This window comes from Acomys minous, assembly GCF_964271855.1.
Source record: "Acomys minous genome assembly, chromosome: 2".
Classification (NCBI taxonomy): Eukaryota; Metazoa; Chordata; class Mammalia; order Rodentia; family Muridae; genus Acomys; species Acomys minous.
In genome coordinates this window covers 133,727,530-133,744,497 of record NC_140484.1, presented here as the reverse complement: position 1 = coordinate 133,744,497, position 16,968 = coordinate 133,727,530, and the positions used below count along the sequence as shown (strand labels likewise).

The window sequence follows — 16,968 nt, the reverse complement described above, 5'->3', positions numbered from 1 at the left end:
CACATTAGGAAGGCTGTTGGCCAAGAAATCCAGAAAACAGCGGGGGGGGGGGGGCTGGCTGAAGTGTGGAGAAGCAGAAACCCTTACACACTGATGCTGCCAGACACGAGATGGACTCTTCTAAAACAAGTCAGTCCTGAACCACAGGCGAGCATGCTAGTATACACCTGTAACTCCAGGACTCAGTGGGCCATGGCAAGAAGAGCATGCGATCCAGGTTTCTGTGGGATAAACGGCAAAACAAACAGGCCCGCTCAATGGCTTGCCACTAACCCTGAGGGGGATTCCTGCCACCCACATGACGGAGGAGAGAACTGACTCCTGCGAATTGTCTTCTGACCTCCACATGTGTGCCGTGGTGCATACACACATGCAAGCACATGTGCAGTTGCACACACACTAAATAGAAAGTATTTAAAAATTTTTAAGAAGGCAAAGAAAAAAAGCCAGCTATGGTGGCGCATGCCTTTAATCCCAGCACTTGGAAGGCAGAAGCAGGTGGATTACTGTGAGTTCAAGGCCAGCCTGGTCTACAAAGCAAGTCCAGGACAGCCAAGGCTAACACAGAGAGACTGTGTCTCCAGAAACCACAGAACACAAAATACAAAGAAAAAGGAGGAGAAGGAGGAGGAGGAGGAAGAGGAGGAGGAAGGAGAAGAAGAAGAAGAAGAAGAAGAAGAAGAAGAAGAAGAAGAAGAAGAAGAAGAAGAAGAAAGAAAGAAAGAAAGAAAGAAAAACATGAAAATCAAATGTAGGCTATACCATATGGTCCAGCAAGAGTAATTATCAAAATATACCCAAGATCATTGAGAGCAGTCTTGAAGGGATTTTTATACACCCGTTTTCATAGGCCCAATATCCACAGCAGCTAAACAGTGGAAATGGCATGAGTGTCCGTTAGTGGCCAAAAAGATCAGCAAAAATATGTACACTGGTGTATCACTCAGCCATCAAAGGAAGAAAATCCTGTCCACACTCCAACACAGATGGACAACTCTAGAACAATATGATCAGTGACGCAAAAAGCCAGTCCTGCATGATTCCTGTTAGAGGCGGCCCCTAGAGACTACAAAGTGGGAATGAGGTTGCCAGGGGCTGGACAGGCAGGAGGCCTCCTCAGAGGTAGATTTTGTTTGGAGATGAAAAGCGTTTGGAGCTTGGTGAACATACTTAAGGACAGAAAACTCTCCTGTGTATATTTTAGCATAATTAAATAGTTTTTTTCCAACTTAACCAAAGAAAGCTGGAAAGAAAAATGAAGAGGAACCATACAGTTAATATGGCAAAACGTGAAATACTCGCAACTAAAGCTTGACAACTGTTGAGTCTGGGTGATACGGCAGCTTATTGTATTCTCCCTTGTGGCAGTTGCCCTCAGACTCTTCTTATTTGGAGCCAGGTATAGTGGAGAAAACACTCAATCCCAGTACTCAGGAGGCAGAGGCAGAGGCAGGCAGATCTATGTAAGCTTGAGTCCAGCCTTGTCTACACAGGAAGTTCCAGGCCAGCCAGGCTACACAATGAGACCCTGCCTCAAAATAAAATAAAAAGCTTCACAACGGAAGTGTTTCATCTTCCTTGGCGCCCCCCCCCCTACCTTGTCCATCAACCCTGTCCCTCCTCTGTATGCTCGTGGCTGCATCCACATCACCATGCTGCCTTGGCTTCTAGGCCCACTTGCCAGTCATTGAGACAGTTTCCTCGTGTGTGTGTGTGTGTGTGTGTGTGTGTGTGTGTGTGTGTGTGTGTGTGTGTGTGGTGTTCAGATGTGCATGGAAGCCAGAGGTTAACTTCAGGTGTCTTCATCAACCACTCTCCGCATTAGCTTTTTCGACAGGGTTTCTTAGTGGATGCGGCTGGTGGGGCAAGCCCCAGGGTTTCTCCTGTCCCTGCCTCCCCAGGACTAGGATTGCAGGTGTAAGCTGCTATGTTTAGTTGTTGTTTTAATGTAGGGAAATGACGTTTGTCTCCTCATACTCGGAAAGCGCTTCACCAGTGAAACTATCTGTCAGCCCATTTCAGGGGTTCTAGCTAGCCTCTCACACCCACGGGATGGCACCACCGGCTCTCCTCTCCCTCTCACCTTCAAAGCCATCAACAAGTCCAGTCATTTCCACCCCCACCCCCAACCCTCTCAAAGGCTGGTTCAGTTCCCAGGAAGCCTCCAAAGGGTCTGCCTACCTCCGCACCATGCCACCCCACCCACTATGCCACACACAGCCCTCAGAGCCAACTGTCTTTTGTACCGTGTTTCGTCCCCTGCCTCGAGCCATCGCTGTCTACCCATAACACTGTCACACTCCACACTGTGTGTTCACATTTCACTTTGTCATGACTGTTACGCATCACATGTGCAGCGCCAGGCTGGAGGGCTGCAAGCATCGTAACTATTTTCACACGCCCAGTGTCACTTCATGTCACATCCTTGTTCACACATTCGGCTTTATGTATCATGTCCTCGGGGGCACACACTGAGCCTCACAGTTCAATGTCAAGCAAGACACTCGAGCCACAAGCTCAGGACCACACCTGTTACCACAGTGTCATTTCCCCATGTTTATGTATCTGAGTCTCATGACATCACACCTGTTATGTACCCATCATTTACCCTCAGAGGCACACACAATGTACCTACTGTCTCACACACTTAGTATCTCAGAGTACCACACAACCAGTATTCAGTGACTCATTTACTCTCTGTGCAGTGTCCCATGATCACTATCACATACTTAGTAGTATCACATGTCACAGGCCCAATACTACACGCCCCTTAGAACACCCATTGTCCCACAATCAACGTCTCACTGTCACCCGAAGCTGCACCCACACCCACCCCTTTGTAAGGGCATAGTCACAGAGCTGCTGCTTCGTGTCAGCACAGTTTCCTGTTGTTGTGTTCAAAGGCCCCAGCTGATGCTTGTTCCTCAGAGGCTTCCTGTTGTGAGGGTCCAGTCGGGCCAGGCCCTGCCTGAGGCATACAGCCTGTAGCTGGTCAGCAAAAACTCTGGGCGAGAATGGGGCATTTCATGGTCTCCCCTCAATATACCCAAATTACCCAAATGCCTCTCAGCTTGGGCTGGCCCCATGAGATGGACACCAGAGATGCCCACTGGGTACCACACAGGCACCACTGATAGAGTGCCCAGCCCCGGGCTTCCTAGTGAGACTCCTGGTAGGCCACGGCAAACACTATCTGACCAACTTTGGACAAGACCAGCAGGCCTCAGTCTGGAAGCGTGACAGAGGAAGGAGAAGGAGGCTGGATGACAAAAGGTCAGAAGGTCAGAGAGTTAGAAAAGTTGTCCCACAGGAAGCCATCCCTAAGGGAGTCCCTGAGAGCCGGGAAATATGGAGGAAGAGAAAGAAAAGGCTTAGAGGAACCAGACAGGAGCAAACTGTCTCAGAGACGGGAACCCGGCAGAGCCAGGGCTGACAAGGATGAAGACAGGATGAGAGAGCAGAGGTCATTCTGTGGAATTTAGACAAAACAGGTTTCTCCCTCCCAAGCCAGCAGGGTTCTGACTTCAGGCTCCAATCAGGGGAACTCAGGGTATGCCCCCCCCTCCTTCCTGGCTTTTCCTCTGGCCCTACAGAGTGTCCCCTATGGCTGCCAAGGCCCCTCACCTCTTGCCCCGGGCCAACCTGCAGGAAGGACATGAGGAGGCCAACACACACGCTCCCCACATGGCCTGAGATAAATATTTCCCGGGAAACGGAACTTGTTCTCCGAGTGTTTACAGCCAAGGGCCAAGCGGGACAAGGAGCGGGGAGGGTGTTCATCTCTCATGCTCACGCCTGGGCCCCCAGCATCTGTCCCCACACCACTGTGGGCCTGCTGTGCGGCTCTCAGCTAGAGTTTCTCCAAGCTGACTCTGTTCTCAAGGAGCTTGGATTTCTCTGAGCTTGCCCACAGCCTGGCCTTGCCCCAGCCTTTTATCTTCTCTGACACCTCTCTCTTCTCACTGCCCTTTTCTGACGGGAGGGCCTGTCTGCTGTGATGCCGTTTCCACTGTTCTCTCACAGCTGGCGTACGGACAGATGGATAAGGCAGACAGAGAGACAAGCTAGGGTGACAGCTGAAACCGCTTCTCTGGTCCCAAGGCCCTCCATGCCCCAGGCCTGTGCAGCCTGACAGGTGGGCACAAACAGATGGCAGGGCCTCAGGGCCCCCATGGATGCCAGATGCTACAGCCGACTTGTTGGCAGCAGCTCCCTCAGGGGCCGCAGGGCAGCACTGAGGCCACTTGCTACTGATGTGAGAATTCTGGAGGAAGCGGCAACAGCTGGCAGGAGACCTTGATCAGAAAGGGTCAACTCGGCCTGGAAAAACGGCTTCCACTGTGGCCCTTCTGGCCTCACCCCACTGCTGAGGACCTGCGCCTCACTGATATGTGGAACTCTCCCTCCTGCCAACCTGTGTTCACACAAGCCATTCTCCTCCACAGCAGCATCCTTGATTTGCATGGCTCCCAGCTCTGCATGTTGCTAACCAGTGCGTGGTCCCCTCGCCCACCACTGGAGCCTCAATATTGCTCCCTGGTTCTCAAACCACACCTTCCCACCTCCTGCGGGGGGTAGGGGGAGGCTCCTCCTTAGGACTGAGTTTCATACTCTTCTGTCTGGGGGTTCCTGGTCCTTGCCACCCTTCACTGGTTCTGTCAGGAGCCAACCACATGGATTCTGACAGGCCAGGCGATCGCTGGCCTTGATGCTCTCTGTCCTTCACAGCTCTAAGGATGTCTCCTGGAAGCCTCCATGACTGCCCTAATCCACCAACTGAGCCTCCTTCTTCGAGCCACTCCAACCCTGTGCACAGCTGCGCTCTTTCATGTGAGAACCCTTTATTAAGCAGCCACAGTATGCCAGACCCAAATGAACCCAAGGGCGATGCAAGAGAGTCAGGTATTTCCAGTCCACTTGGGAGGAGATGTACAGCCCAGGAACTGTGTGGTGTGACAAGCTGCCCAACGGTACACGCAGCGAGACTGAGAGCTGTGAGTGCCCAGGGAGGGAAGAAGACTGACCCCCACCCGAGATGAGAAACTTCACACATGAGGGGTCAGTAGGATCAAGTGTGGGGTGGGGGTGTGGGGTGGGGAAGAGCTCATTTGTGCTAAAGATTGAGCAAAGCTACCAGACTGGATTGCTGACTGTTCAAGAAGCAAGAGAACCCAGTGGGCACGGGGAACAGTGCGGCGCCAAGGAGTGTCATTTTCATCTTCTCCAAAGGGCAGCCATGGAGGGGCAATGGCTGGACCGTGCGTTGGAGGGCTTGGTATAGACATCTGTGCCTTTGTTCCGTGCCTCCCTCTATCTCAACACCTGTTGCAGCCTTCATCCCTGATGGAGCTCCCAGGACCCCACCTGGTCCCTGGTCCCAGCTCCAAAGCATTAGCTTGGTGTGCTCAGCTCGCCAACTTGAACTGTCCCCACAGAGTGAGGATGCCAGGGTCTGGATCCCAGGATGAGCCAGAAAGGCCCCCTCCTCCAGCTGGTCAGAGGCCAGGGATCCATCCCTAAAGAGTATGCTGAACAGGTGCCTGCTGGGTAGGGAGGAGTGCTGACAACTTGGTTCCATTGCTGCTGCCTAGACAATGCCAGAAGAATGGCCCATGCCCACAGAACGCTGCAAGCCTCATCTCAGCCCTACTGCAAGCACTGTCATGTGTGTGTGTGTGTGTGTGTGTGTGTGTGTGTGTGTGTGTGTGTGTGTGTGTCTGCAATTTAGTCCTGACTCTAAGGATCACTGAGCAAAAAAGCTCTTCCCAGGCCTGCTCCTCACGTGGGACCTGCAGCTTCTCCTAGCTGCTCTGGGCACTAATGGTAATAACAGTATGCTTCAGTCCCAGTAAAGATGGGGGATTTTCCCCCTTGTTTGGGCTGTTTGTTATTGCCTGCCTGTTTTATGCTATTTTGCTTTTTTTTAAGTAGTACGTATTCCAATCTGACCACTGTGCCTGACTTATGCAAACCCGTGGCCTTGTCCATGCTAAGCAAGCGCTCTGCTAACCTGGCTGCACCCATTAGAAGGGCTTATCTTCGCTTGCAGGCAAGGAGGATGGGTTCAAGATGGCTACATGATTGACTCCTGGTCACACACTGGGGAGTGGCAGACCTAGACCAGAGCAGCCGCCCCACCCCCAACCCCCGAAAGGCAGAGCTGATGATGGTCATCCTTTGAGAAGAGCGAGGAGAAGGTAACAGCACCCAAACAGGAAAGGGAGAGAACAAGGAGAACAAAGGCTTGATCTAGGGAGGCATCACGGAGAGATAAGGCTGGTGGGACAGGGAAGGCGCCACACGTGAACGTGCAGACAGTAGGGCCAATGGGTGAGGTACAGAGTCTGCGCACAGAGACACAGAACCTAGAGCCAGGCTCCTTCAGCCCCCACAGCCCCAGAGGGTCTCAGCTTCTCCAAATCCCTCCCCTTGTGGCTTCCTGGGTTGGTGACAAATGCAGTCTTTTCTGGCGGGTGGCCGAGGCTGCTGAGACACTGCGGGCTCCCAGGAACACCATCTGTCCCAGCTCGTGGGGGGGGGGGGGCGGAGCTCCCACCCATGGGGAATGCCATGGCAGTAAATAAATTAATAATGACTCTCCACCCCCTCCCCCTCCCCTTGGCTGGTTCCTAGCACTGAGACCCAGGACATTTTCAGCCTTGGCCTCATGCTGACACATTGAATCCCCTGCCCCAGGCCCTAGTGGGCATCTCTTTCTCATCTTAGAAGTAGACAGGGAGGCATTTCACCCCAGCTCGACCCTGGTCCACCCCCAGGCCCTGCTCTGAGTGCTCCCACAAGCACAGCACTCTTTAGGCTACGCTAAGAGTTGAACATGAATATGTGCCCAAAGTGCTTAGCACCAAAGGGGCTGACACAGGCAACAACTTCCTCTCAGTTCACTTGGGCACACTGGCAGACACGGGAACCCATGCACATGCATGAACATGCACGCACACACATAGGCAGCAAACACACACACACACACACACACACCACTGTTTCAGCCTTCAGTGCCCACAGTTTACCCCCATTTTTGTTACGTATTGAACACGGAAGGTTGCTACAAGGCACCCCCCAAAGGCATGGTCAGAACTGGGCTGGTAGCCCTACCAGCAGTGGAGGAATGGACTGAGAGAGACAGTTCCTAGGCCTAGGGAGCTCACAGTGCCAGAGGACAAGCCAGACACACACAACAACAGTCACAGGATGAAGAAAATAGGGTCCATATGACACACACAGTGGGCAAAAGACAGCAGCATGCCCTAGCACCCAACTGCCAGGTGGGAGAGCTCAGAGGAGGGAATGTGAGTGAGCCGGCTGGGGCCGGAGCTGATGGGGAGTGGGAGGAGGCCATTCAGGAAGAGGGAAGCGACTGCCGAGCCCAGAAGTATTCAGGATGTCAGCAGCAGGTGCTCGGTGAAGCCAGAATGGATGAGGGAGATTGTGGTAGGCTGGAGCTTCAGAGGGTGAAGGGGATGGGAGCATGAGAGATTTGTGAGTCAAACGGCAAGTTCAAATTTGGGTGTTTGTAGGGGCCGTCTGGCAAGCATAGGGAAGATAGGGATGCCAATGAGTCTCAGGGGGACGGCCAGGGCAGGAATGGAGCTGGGAGAGGAACTCAGCCATGGGCAGGAAATACAAAGGATGCAGGGAACAGGAGAGGAGCCGGAAATGGCTTCCAGGTGAGCGGAGGACAGGGAGCCCTCCAGGCTGGGCTGAGTGAGAAGAGGGGTATTGGGGTGTGTGTGTGTGTGTGTGTGTCTGTGTGTGTGTGTGTGTGTGTGTGTGTGTGTGTGTGTGTGTTCTTAGGCTGGAAGGGGTCCTGGGGTGCAGCCCCAGCCTCTGAATCTTGCACCCCACCCCCAAAGCCCACCCACTCTTCCCTCCACTGAGCTCTCACCTCCAGTCGGTCGTCTCTACTCCCTGGGAGTTCTGGCTCCTGTGCAAGGGGGTCCTGGCTGGCTGCAGAGACAAGAAGGCCAAGGGATGAGGCCTACCAGGCCTCCTCCCCTTCTCCCAGCCTGCCCTCCCATCGGCCCCCAGCAAGCCCACAGGTAGCACTCTCCTCTAGGTAGCCCTGGCTGTTTGCCTCCTACGCTCACTGCAGCATCCTTCTTGTTCCTTGGGCATCTAGCTCTGCTTTTCCTCAACTCTGAGAACAGAGACACATTTTGCCTTTTGGCCTAGACAAAGTGTTCTCCCAAGACAAAGAAATGAACAGTTTCTGCTCATCCTGAGGTCCCTCCACATCTGCTTTGTTCCAGGAAATCTCCTTAGCACTTCCTAACCTCAGTTTACTTATCTGCAAATTGGGACCAGAACAGCCATGGCGCTCAAAGCCCAGAGATACCAAAAAAAAAAAAAAAAAAAAAAAAAAAAAAAAAAAATCCCGAGATAATGTGTCTTGTGCACAAGCTGCTACCCCCAGCCTGGCACTGAGTCCCCGAGGCCTCAAGTGGACCTCCACCAAACTCTCCCAGTACCATATCCACTGTTGCCAGAGAGCTGCTAACAGTGTGCCACTGGCCTGATAGACACACCGGGGGACCTGCTTGCTTGTTTCCAGAGGTCTCCCACCCAGGCAACTTGGAGAAGCCCAGCTTTTCTGACAAGCACTGTCCTGGGCCAGCTGCAGGCTCCTGCCCCTCCCCACCCCCATCCCCAAGCATGTCCCAGTATCGGACAGGCGGTGGGATATTCTGAGCCTGGCTTCGCTCCCGTCAGCTGCTGGCCTCCATGCCAGCCTGGCGCGGGTGCAGGGACTGATTTGATTTGGCAGCTTCGGAAGCGTGTGGTGGGGACAGGGTGGGGAGGGGGGAGGGGGGACAAGACACCCATCCCTGAGAGGAAATAAACAGCCTCAGGCACTCAGCAGGATCGGGGAGACACAGTCTGGAGTGGGGAAGAGCTAAATTCCCTGACTGGTAACCCCCTCCTGCCACCCAGGCACTGGACACCTGCCTATGGCAACAGGAGTCTCGGGCCCTCAGAGGGTATGGGGGAGGTGACAGTAGCTGCACCTGGTGTGTGGAGTGACTGTGTCAGGTGTCTCACATGTCCTCTATGTCCTGTGGGGTTTCCTGCTTTGCTACATACGCAGCTAATCATGAGTGTCACTTCAAGTGTCTGTGTGTAGAGTGATGGCCTAGCAGTGCCTAGTCTCCTGGGACGACTGTGGCTGAGTGGCTAGAGCTCTTCAGGGGGCTGATTACAACCCAGGGCATGATGAGATTTACCAGTGCTGGCTGCTATAGGGCCTGGCATATGTTGGCTTCAGCCAGTCCCTTCCCTCTGTGCGATGACCCCCACTAACCTTGCCTTGTTCTGCGGAGGAAATGACGACGGCTGAGATAAGTGTCTGACCCTAGGGGACATCCCTTGTGTGCACAAACCATTTGCCTCCCTACAGTCCTGAATGCCCTCCTCTCCCAGGGAAATACAGCTGCTGGGAGTGAGGCTCCACCACCCCCAGAGACTCCTAGAGAGCTCTGCTGCTGTTCAGCACCTCATCCCTCCCTCCCTTCTGATCCCCTCTACTGGGCCTCAAGTATGGGGAACTAGATCGAGGGGGGATGGAGAGTTTCAGTTGGGCCTTCCCCAGTTGTGACAGTGATCACCTCCCTGCTCACCCAACACGGCTAGGGCACACGGTCCCCTGCCCCAATGTGTTGCCAGTGACCTAAGAATCTGACCTCTCAGGATTCAGTCAGAAAAACTACCATACATCACACACGCACCAAGGCTCCTGATTCTCTGACCTACCTGCCAAAGGGCACACCAAACCCTGGCACTAAAGGGAAGCAGGATAGGACTCTGCCCAAGATGCCAGGTAGGGAGGTCAGGGTGGGGCGGGGCGGGGCCTGCTCTGAGAAGATGCAAAGTCTCGTCTGTTAGTTCCTCCACATTGTCCCACTGTCCTCTGGGGATCCTCCATGGCTCTCCCTAGCCAGCCACAGGAAGCTGAGTTGTTCCTGGAGACAGGAGGGAGGGATCTCATGACTGGCGCGGGGGCAGGGAGGCATCGAAAGGAGTAGAGACTCATGGCCTCCAGCTGTCACTAAGGAATTAGTGAGGTAGAGACCATCTGCAGGCCCCTGAAGGGCCTTCACGTGCTATGCACGGGGAACTTACAGCTAAGAGAAGACAGTAGCATCCAGAGTGACCGCCTATCTGTCTGGTCAAATTTTCACCTGGCATGGGATTTGTTCGTGCTTGGGGGCACCTTCACACATATCTGCGTGTGTGTATGCATAGGTGCCCATGGAGGTCTGAGCTGAAGTCCCAAGGTCAGGGTTTGCAAATTGGCCCCTTCACCTAGACATCAGAGACAGTGCTGAAGACAAGAGAGAGTCTGAGCGAAGAAGAGGGACAGCAGTTTAGGGCTGTGGGGTAGGGCTAAGAGAAGAGAGCTGTGCTTCAGGAGGTTCCTGTGTATTCTGTGTTGTGTCTCTCATGGTCAGTTCTCAAACCCTGGACACCTGAGGCCAAGGGCAGGGTGTGCCCATGACCCGGAAGAGAAGTGGCACAGCACTGCTCTGCCTCAGCCTACTGTGTAATTTTAGTCAAGACCTCTCCCTCTCTTCGTCAGGAGAAAAGGAGCCAACTTGTTCTTCTAGGATGTTTCCTAGGCTGGCTTTTGAGATAGTCACACTTGTATAGTCAGAAATGGAGACCTACCGGATGGGAGCGAGCCTGGGGCAGGTGGCCACGAGAGAGTATGAGGGAATAGAAGGGTGGCTGAGCAGACAGAGGAAAGCCCCGCTGGGGAGCCAGTCAGCTGCAGAGGGTTCCCTGCAGGAGACCCTACTCTTGAGACCAAGGAGGTAGCACACACAATGGAGCCTTGTGGATGACGGGGAACAGCTGTCCCACCCCACCTGCTCTCTAGCTTGTGGGAGGAGAAAGCTGGAGGGTGACAGACAGGGACTCTGCCCTTGAACTTGAGTTCTACCTCCACTCCTGCCCCATGGGGCTGGAGTTGGAGGGGAGATGCGGGGGAGTGGGGGGGGCGGGGAGCTAGGAGACACACCCAGGGCATCAGGAAGCTCTGTTTCAGACCTGGACTAGTTCTGATGTGGCCTCCCACTAGGCTGGAGAATTCTGGACACGCAGCCTTGACAGGCTTCTGAGGGGCCACCAAGGTTGAGCCGGGGTTCCTTCCCAACTCTGACCTGGGTCCTGAGGCACAAGCAGGACCCAAGAAGCAGTGAGATTCTAGACAACAATGTGCATGAGACTCAAGCCAGGCTCCATCAGCTCTCCTTAGCAGCCCCCCCTTCCCCTCCCTCTCTCCCCCCACCCTCTGGCCACCTAAGAGTCAAGGCAGATAATATCCTCCAGTCTCTGGGTTCCCAGCCCTCACTGGCGAAGGTTCCTGCATCTCCACACCCGTGTCCAGGAAGTAGTCATGTCCTGTTTTCCCCTCAGGCAGCTGTTGGGAAAGGGGGTGAGCAGGCCCCTCCTCCCTACCATCTACAGCTCTGTGAAGACACCTTGAGGGCTGGGAAGAAGGGAGCTCTTTGGCCATAGTTTGACATGGCTGGGAGACGGAGGCAGTGGGTGATGGGACTGACTCCCTTGCCATATAAGCTTAGAGAGTGGCATGTGTCTCATAGGAGCATGCACCAAGTCTGCCGTAGCAGGAGACAGCCCATGTGGCCAGGCTGACAGGGTCTCCCATCTCCTGTGATGTCAAGGCACCCTCCTTCCCCTCCTTCACTTGGGGGTGGGGCTGCCATCCCACACCAAGCTATCTGTCTCCATTGCATCTTGTTATGTTTTTAATAAGTGAACATTGACATTAACAAGGCAGGTGGCTGCAGCTCTTCCCAGCAGCCCCATTTAGCATCATTGAATCATCAAATCATCAAATTCTAGAATCCTGCATGCACAGAATGTCCGCATCTTGGGCTCCCAGCATCTTAAAGTCACAGAATGTCGGAATCCACACAACCAACACACCCACCCTGGCCCCCGGGCTGAGAGCTGAGAGTCCTGGGGAGCTAGCATCATCCCAGTGAGCGCTCCAAGCTGACAAGCCCAGATTTTCAAATCACACCCCAGGAGCTGGTACTCACCCAGCCCTCAGAGCTCTGTATGGGCCTCCAACTTCCTTGTTTTACGAGTGAGTGAGAAAATACAGCTCGGAAAATGGCGCAAGAGTACCACAAAACAAGGAACTCGGCAGTGCACAAGCTCAAGACTGCAAGGCTGGACCTGTGTAGGTTGGCTCTTCTGACAACTGGGCACCTTTCAAATTCTGAGGTTCCTATGTTTGTGCTCGGTCAGCTGCTGCTTGCCTCCCCACCTCTCCCGTGTCTCCTCCTTTCAGCCTTATCTCTTTCTTTTTCTTTCAATACCCTCAGCCTGTCTCCCCCACTGTGGTGTACCCACTGTGAATGGGGTAGCAGAGGGCTAATTCCCTCAGGGCAAGGGACAGGAAAAGCAAAATGTCTTCCCTCACCCCAGGCACCAGCTGGAAAGGAAGGGCAGGCTCCTCAAAACAGGAAGACCGGGGGCCCTAGGGGGTGGCCACATCAGAGACAGTTCACAGGAGCCTGAGCCAAAGTCCAGGGACGCAGCAGTTCACAATTTACATGAGAAGGATCGTGTACATTTCTCATTTTCATAAATTTGCATTTCTACTCATACATTTTTAGATTTGAATTCTACTAATTTATCCAGCTTGTTTTTTTTTTTTTTCAGTTCTGAACACCCTGCCCAGGGTGGAACACCAGTTGCCCACATACATACTGGGTAAGAACACAGCAGCCCTGAGTAGGATCCAGGCCTTCATGGCTGGTGACCTCAGAGGTGCTCCACGGAACAAAGGTCCAAGCTTTCATCCCCACACAGTCTCCTCTCCTGAGCTCACAGAGCATACCCAGTCAACTCCAGCAGCCCCTTCTCCCCTGTCACCTCTGTTGCTGGTCCCTCTCTTCCACCATGTCACCCTCTCCCTTCCGTCCTTTCCCTGTCCAGGCCTCATCCTGGACCACAGCAGCGTAAGCCTCGGTCTCCACTCCAGGGAGCTGTGTACATCACCCAGGCCTCATATTGCATCCCCCTTTCCACTCCTCCCCGGCATGCTGGCTCCCTGGAAAACATCCAGAGTCCTCAAAGTGGTTTGTAGGTCCTGAAAATTTTGGTCCCTGCCAGCCTCATCAGCCACATCTCCTGCCTCTTGGTGTCCCTCCCCTGCCGCCCATCTGGAATTCAACATGCCCACCTTGGCTGTCCAGGATCCAGCTCCATAAGCACAACCGTGGGACTTGGGAGTGCCAGCCTTCTTCCTGCTGTCTGCCATCAACAAGCCATCACAGTTAGCATCCTCCTTTCTGCCCAGCGGGCTCAGCCCTCAGTCCTCAGATTTGTTTCTTTCTGACGGCTTCCCAACTTGCCCTTCCTCTAACTCTGGGATGAATGAGGACCCCAGTTGGCTCTGCCTGAGTCGCATACATTATTAGCCTCTGTCTGAGCTCCCTCCCTCCTCAGCCCTGGTACCCAAGTCTGAGCTACCTGCCACGGGCGGGCGAGGTGATCAGTACTGCCCAGACTCAGGGAAGATATGGAGAACCTTAGCGACCAGTCTCTGGCTCATTTGACTCACCTTTCTATTGGCATAGCAACCACCTGGAAGGCCTAGCAGTATACAGGTTAGGACAGGCGGGCAAGGGGTGTGAGAACCCTAGGAGGCTGGGCTAAAGACTTGCAGGAGGAGAAGACAGACGACAGAAAGTATTCAGCCCAGTGCTAGAGCCACCAGAGCAGCCATGAGAGTAAGGACAGAATCTTCCATGCTGGAGACATAGTGTTCTCAAGCTCATGGGCACAGGTACCAGAGGAACTGGCTGAACATTCAGGGAAGGCTTCCTGTTTGAGACAAGGAAGACATTAGAAATGAGAATTTGGGAGGAAGGAACAAGGAAGGGACATGGGAAAGAACTCCAGCTCTGCTTGTTCTGTATCCCTAGGAGGTCAAAGCCAGGGAAGTGAGAGAGGCTGGAGGAGCGAAGATGGCAGGGAGGGATGGGCGTAGTATGATGCTCGCACCGTGACCAAGGCGGGCATGGCTGGTAGGCTGGCAGGCAAGAGTGCCCCAGCTGTGGCTGGGAAGCATTTCCTGTCTCTTTGCCAGGGGGGTCATTAATAATCATTTCCCCGCCACAGGCAGCACAGAGGCCAGCCAAAGAACAGCACGGTGCTGGGGCCAGAGCCCAGCCTGGTGGCCAGGAGAGCTGGACAGAGGTATCAGCCCTGCCACATGCTATGAGCCCTAGCCCAGCCATCTCATCTCTCTTCCTCCCTGAGAATCTTAGAGGGCTGAGGGTCTGGGGAGGAACTCCCTGCTCAGGGCCTCAGTTTCTCTAGCTGACAGCTTGGGCTGCCAACCCTCCAGGGGCAGTTTGGACATTCAACGGCAAGTAGGAGACAGACCTAGTTCAGGACACAGGGAGCCAGACCCCCAGTGGTAGAAGGCTTCGTAGGGCCAAATGCAATGTAGGCTGGGGGACTGCTGAGGAAGGGACCAGCTGCTCCAGGCAGGAGGAGGGGGCCGCTGTACGCAGAAGATAGGAAGTCCACAAAATGATCCTAACACTTTAAAGTGTACCTTACGTGGCACAGAGTAGGGCCTCCGTCTGTGCTCATAGGCAGTTAAGTTGCACGAGTTAAGCGGTTAGGAAAGACATCATCAAAGGACCCCAGAAGTGAGAAGGAACTAGCTAAATGGTGATGATGACAACAACAATTAGGACAGTGACTCAGCCAAGGACACTGGACAGAAAAAAAAAAAAGGAGCAAGAAGCTGGAGACCAGGAATGGCTGCCCAAAGCCAGGCAGCGCTACTGTTGCAGCTGGGTGGAAACTGTTTGCAGCTCCACACCCACCTTGCCTTGCTTCAAGGCCCAGCTTACACACAACTCACTTGAAGACTCTTCTAGAAGGTAATGCTGACTTACAAGCCATAGCCTCTTTCTGGCTAACCAGGATGGCTCCTGTGCGTTCGACCTTAGGAGTCCGGAGTGCTCTTTAACACCGGCTAATAATGCCCAGAAGGGCTTTCCCAGAGCATCCTCTGGAGACTGTGGTGTTGTCTCTCTTGCCTGGGACCGCTGCCTTCAGACTAAAGGATCCCTAAAAGTTTGACCAGGCCAAGCCTTTCTGGTAATGGTCTCTGTGAGAACAGTGCCCATTTCTCCATTTGATGTGAGGGTAAACAAAGGCAGACACAGACTGAGGTCTCTTTCTGGTTGTCTCTCCCTGCCTGGTGACACAGAGGAGGAAGGAGGAGAGGGGAGCAAGGAGAAAAGGAGGCTTTGGCTACTCGGTGATAGTGACCCAGAAAGACAACCTAACCATACCGAGTCAAATAGTATCTGATTGGCAGGCTTGGTCAGCTCCAAGCCCAGCCTGGGCTGCCCTGGCATCTCCACAGACACCACCCAACTTGGCCAGTGCTAGACCCTCCCTTCTGCCGAGGTTGTAGTAAACACAGTGGACCTGCTGACACGTGTATCCTCTTCCTATCCTCCAAACCCTGGCCCCAAACACAGGACAAGCTAAGAGGAAAAGAACAAAGGTTCCCTGACCACACCACCACCCGCCGCCTGCCTGTCCAGCGCCTGCTCGGCAGGAAACTCAAGACAAAGGCTTTGGTCAAAGTGAGGAGGGTGAAGGGCAAAGGGTAGAGGCAGCCTGAATTGGGAGGGCAGGCAAGGGCATCTCCAGGGACCTGATTAGGAGGAAAGCAAGGACAGGAAGGCAGCCAAGCCCTCCTTGCACACATACGTCACTCCACAAACATTTATGGGGCACCTGCTGTATTCACACATGGCCAAACATAATATACCTCTTTCCTCACACCACACACCTCATGCACACACTTCATTACCCTGACCTCAGCCCCAGCCCAAGGCATCCTTAATCCACCCTAACTCACTCTATAGGCCTCACACTCTCCTCATCACAAGCAAACAGCTCACAGAGAGAAAAGATCACAGAGCCCACATCTCACACTGAAAAGTCACACGGCTCACACACACCCACACACACCACACTCAGACTCCAGATCCCACCATGCACCTCACACACCTCACACTCACCTCCCTAGCCATAGATGCATGCATGCAATTACACACACACACACACCACATTGCTCAGACATGTAAGTACATGCAAACATATTCTGCATAATTTGCATGCTTAATGTCACACCAAAATATCACCCATTGGTAGGCACACAAAGTCCCTCAGCCTGCAAACTGCCTCCTGCTGCCCACCCTCCAAACCTGGTCAACCAGCTCCTTGGTTAACTGGACCCATGGTCTTGGCTGCATCCTTTCTTGTCCACAGTTGCTCCAACAGTCACCATAGACACATGGCACATGAACACCAACCCACAGGTCCAAATATTGACCCCCCCCAACCAAACCCAGGATGGACCATAGTGACCCTAAGCTACTAAGGAGGCTGCAAGCACACTCAGACACAAGCCTCTCTCACAAGACATCCATTCAAAACTAACAGAGCCATACAAGGACTCTTCCTGGTTACAGTCTGCAGACAACTAGCATGCATAGCCACATATTCAGTCTTCAACATGCAAGCTGTCCCTGCAACAACATCACACTGCCGTGACAGACACAACCGCATGCACACACAAGAGTCACTCACTGGGCTACAACTCCTCCCCACAATCCTGCCTCTGTAGCCACACATACAGCATGTAACACCAAAATCTCCATCCCGTAATATCCCTCTGACGAATCTCACTCAAATGATGTGATTATACATAGCACAACACACGATTACACAAAAGGCACACCCAACAATGCTACACACCCAGGAACACTCACAGGAGCACACACACCCCAGACTCATCCATCCCTCACTGGAGGTGAAGGACATTAGCCCACGGTTTACCCCTTTCCTCATCTCCAAACCCAGCTGCCCCAGTCACCACCA

At 53.6% G+C, this 16,968-nt stretch overlaps 1 protein-coding gene across 5 annotated transcripts in view; it reads right to left on the bottom strand.

The window, feature by feature from the left end:
• Positions 1–16,968, bottom strand: part of PDE2A (phosphodiesterase 2A) — a 91,753-nt gene that overhangs the window by 44,166 nt on the left and 30,619 nt on the right. For 2 of the 5 annotated variants that reach the window (XM_084772011.1, XM_084772012.1), the window contains exon 3: positions 7,904–7,965. The exons of the other annotated variants lie outside the window; for them this stretch is intronic. In XM_084772011.1, coding sequence (XP_084628137.1) covers positions 7,904–7,965 — 62 coding nt within the window. The remainder of the gene's footprint in view (positions 1–7,903; positions 7,966–16,968) is intronic. 5 annotated transcript variants of the gene reach the window in all.